The following is a 10,496-nucleotide window of genomic DNA, read 5'->3' as shown; positions in this document are numbered from 1 at the left end:
AAGCCTAGAGACTTGTACAACATGGGTGAAGATGAAGTTGACAATTTTTATGAATGTGAACCATTTCAACAACAAAACTTAGAAACATTATTTCCAGATGATGAAAGAAACATACCATTAACAAGGTTTATTTTGTTATTCTGTTTATTTTCAGATCATGAAAGAAATATATATGTTGTTATTCTGTTTATTTTCTTCTTTATTATTTCTTATATAAGTGATTTAAGTTTTATTTATGTAATTGTTTGTAGACAACCTGACGATGAAGAAAATGATAGTTAATCATACACCACAAAGTGTCTCTCATACATGGGGTCGTATAGTCAATCATCCACCAGCTCAAGTCCAATCCTCTCCTTCTCTATTTGCACCTCAAAGTGCAGCTCTTGAAGTCCAATCCTCTCCTTCTTTATCTGCATTTGTTCAATCATCAGTTCAAGTTAATGTAAGTGTTCTATTTCTAGTCCTTTATAGGTACAAGGTTAAATTTTCTATTGCCTGTCTTATATTGGTACATGAAATTTAAAATCTATACCTTTTTGTAATAATCTTACATTCACTTCTATCTGCAAGTTTCTGCATCACTCTACAAAATGCAGAAAGTGAGTTTAGAACAAAAAGATTATTTATCGTGTGTTGTTGTCACCATATAAATCTGGGCTTACCTGTTATCAGGCACAAGGAGTCATTGCAACTTACAAGTATAACTCAGTTAAAAACAAATGCCTACTTTTCACATTTAGACTAACTGAATAGTGATTCTCATTACCTGCCAGCCAGCTTCAATGTTATTGAGATCTTGACCAAATGAGCCTCCTAATATCCCACAGATTTATCGTGGCTTTGGCTCCATAATACTTGTCTCCTTCAACATATGTTATGGCATGCTGATAAAAAAAAATAACACAAACACAACATATGTTATATCAGTAGAGGAAACAAGAAAATCTGATAGCATGCGTGATTTTTGCTAATTTTTTGTGGCTGTTAAATCTGATTGGTTGTTCTATATTGCTATCAAGTGCAGTCAAATGAAGATGCTCTTCATTCACCATCTCAAGCTGGAGGAAATTTTCATTTACAAGATGAACATGAACAAGATGGAAATCAGGATACTTTATTGGAAGTTGAACAAGAAAGGCCACCAACACACAAGGGAGCATGGTTGGTTGATGTCATTGGTAAGACACAAGTTCAACATATTAATGCTTGCATTATGTTACTTATATCTGTTGAAGTTGTTTGACAAAAGAGTATTTGACGCAAATTTCTTCAACATTTCTTCACAGATGATCAAAGTAAGATTACTACCAAACATCTAAAAACAAATGATGTTTGGAATTTGCCTCAAAATGAAAGGATTCTTGTACGTTGGAATGATGAGTGTCAACCAATTGGAGATGCTGGTGCATTATTGAATAGATTCTTGGGGAGTATTGCTAGAAACTTTAAGGCATTCCCTATATGTTATTCTACATGGAAGAAGGTTCCTAAAACTTACAAAGAAGATATAATTCACAATACCATTCAAGTAAGTCATGTAAATTCATAATATCATTACAAAGAAGCATTCGCAATTGATTTATCATGTAATTGTTGATAATTTTGATTAAAATCTGTTTTTGAAGACAAAGTTTGCAATCAATTCTGATAATCAAATCAACTACATCTTGAAAGCACTCAATCATAAATGGAGAGATTCTCGACAAGAATTATGGCAACAAAGAGATGATGGCACACGTAATAGAGATGAATTGATTGCCATGGCTCCAGAAGGAATAGATAAAGATCATTGGACTTCTTTTGTTGATTACCGACTTGATAAAAGAACAAAGGTAAAACCTAAAATTCTTTTCTTGAAATTCTGTTATAATTTAATAACTTTTTATATGATAATGTTAGGAGATTGCCCAAAAAAATAAACATAATAGGACAAAGCAAACTCTTGGTCACACAGGGGGGTCAAAGAGCTTTGCAAGGAAGAGGGAAGAAATGGTGAAGTGTTATTGTTCTTATATTTCTCATTATATTTTTGACATACTTACTATGCATTCGTCCATTTTCATAGGAAAGAGAGTGTGGGCACAAAATTAGCAGAGGAAAAGTATGGATAGCTACCCATAAGAAGACCAATGAAGCTTTTCTCAGTGACGAGGCAAGAGAAATTGGAGTAAGTTTTATTCCTACCACAAATGTAATAGAAATATATGAGATGAGTTTTGGTAGGAAGTTGTTGTTTGTGATTTGATAGGAAATTTGTTGTAGAAGCATGTTAATATGTGAAAGGATAAATATGGTAGTGAATGATAATAAATATGGTAGTAAATAAGTAGTAATGAACATGACACTAGAGAAGTCAGGTATCTGATGTATCAGAACCACACATAAAAAGAGGTGATTGCATTAGGAACCTCACAAGCTTTCTACATCTTCAGATGTGTCTCTATTGAAAATTTGAGTTGGCTCAAGGCAGCTTCTTAGTGTGTTGTGACCAAGTTATGCTCTTTCATTATCTCCAAAGCCAAATATCTTTCCCCTCCTAGTGATCACAACAAGTGTGGTACAAGCCAGTGCTAATTTGAGAAACATGGTGAGATTTCAAGGTATCTAAGATTCGAGGTTTCAATACTTTATCTAAGAATCTCATAGTACTATCATGCAGTGTAAATGTTGTAAATCATTGATCTAGAAAGACAAATTGTAAATGTTGTAAATCATTGATCTCAAAAAGATTGACCCAAAATATGGAAATATAATAATACCTGAACAGCCAGTTGATTCTTAAGATTAGTCACCATGGCCTAAAGCACCACAGTATCCCTTCCCCATGTATATACCTGGACAATTAATAAAAAAATCTTAGTAATTCTCACAAGTTCTTAAATAATGAAAACCAAGAATAACAAATAAAATTGGAAATATATCTTGACCATTGGAACTCACAAATCCATTTGAGTCAAGGGCCACTGCATGCTCGTCCCCAGCAGATACACGGACAATATGAATACCTTTCCGTTTGAATTTATGTACAACACGTGGCTGAAACTCATTGTGTCTACTATCAATTCTTTGTGCAGTGATGTTAAATGAAATTGTTTGTGCATTGATAATTGTATATCTATTGATAATGAAAATGGGTGAATTGTTTTATCTGATTTAGAGATGATTTCACTATTTTATTAAACATTGTATGTAGGAAAAAATTGAAGCATATGAATCTACATTATCATCGGCTCAATCACAAGAAATATCCACTTCAGATTCATTAGCCCGTGCTTTAGGAATCAAAGAGCATTGTGGACGTGTTCGTGGTTTAGGTTTGGGTCCTTGTCCATCTAAAGTCTTTGGAGTCCATGCTCGTTCTCATAGGGGATCATCTTCAGCTTCAGCTTCTAATGTTGAATTAGAAACTCAGGTAAATGAATATTTTATCAATTACTTGGTTTGTTCTTTTTGTGATTAACTTCTTAGATATCATTTTATTTCATCTGTTACAGGTGTCTTCATTGACAGCACAAGTCAATGAAATGAAGGCAGTGATATCATTATTGTTGCAAAATTATCCGGGTCAATTACCTTCACAGCTTGCTACCACATTTCAACCATCGGTAATAATTGTTAAATTTATTTGTATGATCTTTTTTTAAATATATAACCGACTAACTATTATGTTATATTGTAGATATCTGATCAAGGAAGTGTGCCACATGATGGATGTAACCAAAAAGAAGAACCTTAGACATTTTGTCTTTAACTGTATAATCATAACTAGGTATCTGATCAAGCATTGCATTACCTTGCTCCCATCAAAACATAGTGTTGTCCTTTCAAGACAAAAGTTAATCTTAATTTGGACAAGTCACAACTAATGATACTTTAATGATTAGATTTTTGTTTCTATTAATGGTTACTACTCTTGTAATCTGTACCTAGAACATGACATGCCACAGTATAAAGTTTAAGGCTTTACAATTTCACAATTTTAATGTGCATAATTGACATTCTGGAACTATCTCAAGTGATTGTTTACTTGAGTTTGGTTATTCATTTTGACATAAATTACCATTTGAAATATTTCTACCTTCCAGGTGCTTTAAAAGATTGATAGCATCAGGGCAACCTGCTCATAGAAAAGAGTTGCAAGATATATAAAAGGTATAAAACACTTACAAGATCATAAGCATTCGTAAGTCCAGAATAAAGTTAGGGACTCTATTGCAAGCTTATAGCATGGATATAATAAAATCACTTACAGGTTTATTGATTTCATATAGAAGTTTAGTGTCTTCTTTCGTTTAAAAAATATTAAGCAGGAGAAAGTACTAAAAATAAAGAAAAAAACAGAACCATAGGGACTGTAAATGTGGAAGAACGTTGAGGCTATTCTTTTATAAAAAAAACTGTTAAAAAACTCTAAATTGAAAAGTTCAAAAGCATGCACCAAAAAAAGAAGTAATGGTTTTGCTTGTTATCATTGAATTTTTCAAGATAATTATGGTTTGTTTGTCTTACATACCCTACTTAGGTAGAAAATCATTAGCCTTGAAATCTGATATGTATGTGTGTATGTAGTTTATTGTATGTACTAGTAATATGCAATGCTAGGTTTCAAATCATTCAAACCCACGGTTTTATAAAAAAAAAAAAAAATCTGGAAGCATTTCCGGCGGTTTTGGATCCAAATGCAGCTATTTTCGGCGGTTTTGCAGGAACCCCGGTTAGTTTCGGCGGTTTTCCAGAAACCCCTGGAAATAGGGGCGGTTCAGTATAACCCCGGTTATTTCCGGCGGTTTTCTAGAAACCCCTGGAAATAGGGGCAGTTCAGCCCAGTTAGGTCCGCCAGTAATTTTGGGACGGTGGTTTTCCCAGTGGCTGCTTGAACCGCGGAAAAGGTGTTGTTTGGGGGTTAAAACCCCTGGAAATACTAAAAGAAACCCCTGGGAGAATTTGGTATTCTTGTAGTGAACTAAGGACCAAAGATAATATTAATTGAAGATAAGTTTGTTAGATTAATTACCTAATAAACAAAGTATTGTATTAATTTAAAATGAAAATATATATAAAAACGAGGACGAATATATAAGCAAACATAGAGTTAGATATGAAGCATATATATACACACTCAATTTTATCTCTATCATTTTAAAATATCAGGTATTATCTACACTTAACACGAAAACTCTTTGTTAAAATTGGGATGTATTATCAAAAGAATGAGTTCATTTACCATCTCTTTTTTACAATGTCTTATATCACAAATTCTTAGAAAAAGCTATCATCCACATATGAAAGAGATTATCTTTCATTAATTTAAAATAAACAATTGTTTGATAATAGTATATGATATTATGATAATAATCCAATTGATGAATATGGATGGACTTGGCCTATGTGGACATCAAACTAAATGGATAAGATAAAATAAACTTAATTTTATTTTCATAATAATTTTTAAAACTTATTTTAACTTAAATGATAAATTGTAAAGATCAAAGAAAATAACATTTTAGAATTGATATTGGTTTAAAAATAATAAGACTAGATTATTTTAATATTAAAAGGATTTAATATAACTAGTTTTTTTTATGAATGAGTTTCATTAATTTAAAATATATAATGTTTTTAGAAATTACTTTTTTAGAGTCCTTTAAATTCTTTCTTTTCTTTTTGATTCTCTACTTATCTGATTGAATAAATGATAATGTAAGATTGATTTGAGCTCTTTAATTTGGTTTTATCAATTTTTCAATTTGGATAAGTTGAGTTTTAACCATTTTATTGGTCTATTTCTACTTTTCATTACATGTGAGTCTTCTTTAGCTTGCAGGTATTTTTAACTTTCTATTTAAGTCTCTGTTGGTCAGTAATCATGATGATATGATTTAAATCTGTTTGAGATGTCCTAACAAGTAATGAGAGCTAATTATACTTGTTTTAAGTTAAACTGCTTGGTTAATTATAAGTATCTGTGTTGATTTGTGATTTAATGTGGTATGGACTTTGAATTAATCTATTTTAGATGTGTGTTATTCGTATGTACTGTGATATGTTGAAAACATAAGTTTTATGGTTTTTCTGTGAGTTGTAATGCCATAATGTGATTCTTTAATTAAGTAATATGATCCAACTTGAATTAAAAACATTAAATTTTAAGTGTTTGAAAGTTTACTAAGTGAGAATTAACTCAAGAAGAGCAAATTGCTCAATCAAAATTCAAGAAGGGAAGTTTTGGATATTGATACATCGTCAAATGCCATTTTTGTGCCGTTGGGCGCCACTTTTGGACCATTGAACACACTCAAATCAATGGGTTCCACGGGGTTATAACATCAAGCACCATCCAATTTTCCTAGTTTGAGTCATCTCGGGATAAATCGGATTCTCGTTTTGTTAATGTCAGATCAAACTAAAATTTTGACAAAGATCTTAGACATATAAATCTTTAATTTGATTTTTGAATCTTTGATTTGAGATTTGTGGTTAGAGAAATGTAGCTCACCATTTTGATGTACTTAATAGAAAACAGATTATGCAAGTTTTAATGTTTTCTTTGAGTTAAATATCTTTAATTGAATGTTTAGTCTTGAATAAATTATTGTTCTATATACACAGGTATATTAATGAATGCTAACAGTGTAGATTTTTTAATGTGATGTTATGACGTTGGAAATGATGACGTATAGTGATTTCTTAATGAGAGAATCCTATCAAGTGTGATTCATTAGGATGTGCCTTGAGGTAAGGACTCCTCCATTTTGTGCAGTTATTTTGAACTCTACTAATCATTCATACTCATGTAGAGGAGAATGATTAGGTAGTGAGAGTGACAAGAGGTCCTGTTATAAGGATGACTCTATGGTTCTAATAATTGTGTTAAGAACTAACCTTGTGTGTGGTAGAGCAATGTATTTTTACTACAAGTGCAGGGGTTTACAAATACTTAAGTACGTGTATTTAGATAATTGAGTTTAGAAGAGTTTTTTTTATTATATAGTTTATATTTGTATGATTAGTTGGAGTGCATTATATTGTGATACAACATGTTTTTATTAATATATGATTTTTTTTTTTTGTAAATTTGCTTACCTTTTCTTAGTGTGAGTAGATGGAGATTCAGATGCAAATACATCTCTTATGGTTAAGAAGTTAGCTTAAATATAGTAACTTAAAGATATATATGAGTGATATTTTATATTTTGTAAAAATATTAATATATCATATTCATTAAATTATTTGTCTTCTGAATATTTATAATGAAATAATGAAATAAAATGTTTTATTTTAATAATATTATGCTATTAAAATAATATATTTTTATTAATAATAATTTATTAAAAAAATTGTTTTGATAATATTTTCATATTCAATTATCTATAATATCCTTCAAAATTGTCCTTTAGCTATAATTATTGTCACGAACTTTGGTGTAGGTTGATTATAATTGAATATACAACCCCAACAACTTAAGAAAACACAGTCATCATATATTACTTGTCTTAGCCTAATCTATTGTCATCAACAAAGAAGATACTTTAGTCATCATGCCCAGATCAAGGAATAACATGCATGCAACTAAAGGATTTGATGTTAATAATGATTTTCTGAATGCAAGAACACCTTCTCAGTCCAACTAAACTAGCATAAATTACCTTTTTGGCAACCAATCGTAGAATAAAGAAAGGAACTCGTGAAACTGAGAGTAAGAAAATGAACTCAGAAAAAAAAAAAACAAGAAGGAAGCAATGCACGTGTGAAGGAAAAACAAGGATAAACAGTTTTTAATGCCAACCTCTAAAAGACGTTATAGGTTGCATTCAATAACATGATGAAACAAATGGGGTAGGGTTTGGTCAAGGAAGGTTTATGTCATACACAAAAATAAAGGGTAAAAATGTGAAACTAAAACGTCAAACTCTTGCTTTCATGTCGTTTTTTTCTACAATTGTAGATGTGCAAAAACCAGCATCTCTCACAAATCTCATCACAAATTTGTAGATGTAAATTTAAATCATATCATATTGAGTAATGTATATCAGGATACCTGTTATGATGTGATATATGAGAGAGTGTGAATGAAACAAAATAAGAGGGTGTTTCATGGACAGAGAGAGTGTAGAAGTACCAATCACAAGGTTTTGGTGTCTGCATGAGTTGTTGCTGTTGGCTGCTTTTGCTTCATCTTCCAAATGCACATGCATTTCCACATTCTTTCTTTTCATCCACATATCTAAAACTCTTCTCTCACTTTATGAACACAACTCTGTTAGCTAGAAAGAGAAAACATCACCACCACGTAAATCATTAATTTTTTTTATTTGTCATTTCTTATATAAGCACGACCTAATATCAAATCTCTAACAAGACACAGGATTATGCCAATTTTGTCATTCTATGTTGTCATGTTGGTATTCATGTTTTTGTTCACGTGGACTGTAACCAGCTCTCTATACTTTACACAAATGCATAGTCTGTATTTACATGTTTAATAAAGATTATTACAGTTTAAAATGCAAGTATATATCATTAATATCTACATTCAATGTTTTGTCTCTTAGCTTCTGCGAAGATAACATATATCATTGCCATCCTTCTGTCAGACACTCACGGGTCACTATAAATTAATCAAAGTGGTAATGTTGTTCATTGATCTAACAAAACTATTCTAATCCTTGTGTTTCGATTTAAATATAAATTTTGGAAGCAGATTTAAGGAGAAAAAAAAAAGATCAAGAGAAAAATTGTGAAACAGAAAAAAGTAAAAAAAAAGTTGGTGAATAACTTTTATGTCATGGCTTATAACAATTAGGAATATGGGTGACAAAACGAGGTAACATGTCTTGTTTAAACTTAACAATAATATTGTTTTTTATATTAACAACAATCCTTCAAATTTCTTAATAAATATAAAACAAAAAAATAATGTCATAACAAAATATCAACCATTCCACTTAATTAAAGACAAAATTGAATTAAATATTTAGTTGAAAATGTAAAATTTATTACTCAGTAAACAAAATAAATTAATACAAACTTAATTAAAAGTGTCCAAATTTATCAAATACTTAATTAATTAAATCTAAAAAATATTATATTACAATTTGAAGTCTTCATAATAAATTTTAAATATAATAATAAATTTTTTATTTAAAATTAAATCATCAATATAATATTGAAAACGGTAATAATTTTATCAAAATAGTCATTGGAATAATAAAATAAAAATATAGTAGAATTACACATCATCTATAATTTTTGTACGTCAAAATATAATGAATAGGGAAATGGATTTATAAAATAAATAAATTGATTGTTAAAATTATAATAGTTAGTTCTTAATCTTATAATAGTTGACCAATGAATTCATGATCATAAAATATAAGTGCACTTAACTCTTTATAATAGGGTGCTTGAATAATAATAAGGCTATTGGAATATAAAGGCTTCAACCTTGAAAAAGCTACTGTTTAGGCTTAACAATCAGTCGCTTTGGCCGAGTGGTTAAGGCGTGTGCCTGCTAAGTACATGGGGTTTCCCCGCGAGAGTTCGAATCTCTCAGGCGACGTTTCTCTTTTTATTTTATTTTAGGATTATTCTTTTAATAGTAAAACATATTGTTTTTTAAATCTTAACTAAAAACTCTTCTTTTTTTTTATTTTATTTTAGGCCTATTCATTCAATACTAAAACATGTTATTTTTAAAATTTTCACTAAAAACTCTTCTATAAATATTATTTCATAATATGATAGTAAAAAATAAGCTTAATAATTTTTATAATTTAAGTTCAATTTAGTTATTTTTTCATAACATTGTCTAAATTTTTAACGACAAAATATATATGTAAGCAATGATGTACTCATTTTTAGCATACATGGCCTATCCAACACAATATACACGTTGTCACGTTATCATCTTTAACCTCTCAACACATCAAAAACTTTAACCATCACTGTTAACCATCAGGTACCTTCACTACACAACGTCAACGACACGTCTTCTTCCAAAACGCGAAACACACGTACACCTTTGTTGGTTTCCTTTCACTATCACAAGAAAAACAATTTAACAACCATTGAACATTATATAAAAAAATCATAAATCATAAGCTTTACAACAATATCAATTAAAGTTAGTTCTCCAGACACACAGGTGTGACCCAAGTTGTATAAAAAAGTTACAATGTGAATATACGCATATTAATGTGGTTCTTGTAAGACCCGAGAAAAATATAGTAAGTATGAATAATAGAGTGATGAGATGTGAGTAATTTTAATGAAAGTTGAATAGTTATGTGCTCTAGTCTCGATTAGAACATAAAATAATGTATGTTATTTAATGGTTTTGTTAATTTAAATGCAACGTAATTTATTGCTCGTTTGTTACAATTATAATGTCTAAAATTATCAATGTGATGTGTTGGTTTGTTGGTTGATTTGTGTGTATTAAGCTTATTTCTTTGATTGGCTAAGGTATAGGAAGCTTACCTTTATTTTATTGT

The 10,496-nt window shown here is 30.1% G+C and overlaps 1 protein-coding gene and 1 non-coding gene across 2 annotated transcripts; both read left to right on the top strand.

Moving 5' to 3' along the window:
• Positions 1-2,404: 2,404 nt before the first annotated feature.
• Positions 2,405-4,001, top strand: LOC111241999. The gene is made up of 4 exons (XM_022782979.1): positions 2,405-2,590; positions 3,197-3,415; positions 3,498-3,608; positions 3,683-4,001. Exons 1-4 carry the CDS (start codon positions 2,588-2,590, stop codon positions 3,737-3,739), a joined length of 390 nt encoding a protein of 129 aa, XP_022638700.1. The 5' UTR covers positions 2,405-2,587; the 3' UTR covers positions 3,740-4,001.
• A 5,479-nt stretch (positions 4,002-9,480) lies between these two features.
• TRNAS-GCU lies at positions 9,481-9,562 on the top strand. Its single transcript has one exon. It is a non-coding gene; the product is annotated as a tRNA-Ser (tRNA).
• Positions 9,563-10,496: the final 934 nt, after the last annotated feature.

The sequence above is a fragment of the Vigna radiata genome, chromosome 7 (genome assembly GCF_000741045.1).
Source record: "Vigna radiata var. radiata cultivar VC1973A chromosome 7, Vradiata_ver6, whole genome shotgun sequence".
Lineage (NCBI taxonomy): Eukaryota > Viridiplantae > Streptophyta > Magnoliopsida > Fabales > Fabaceae > Vigna > Vigna radiata.
This window is presented reverse-complemented; position numbering and strand designations above follow the sequence as displayed.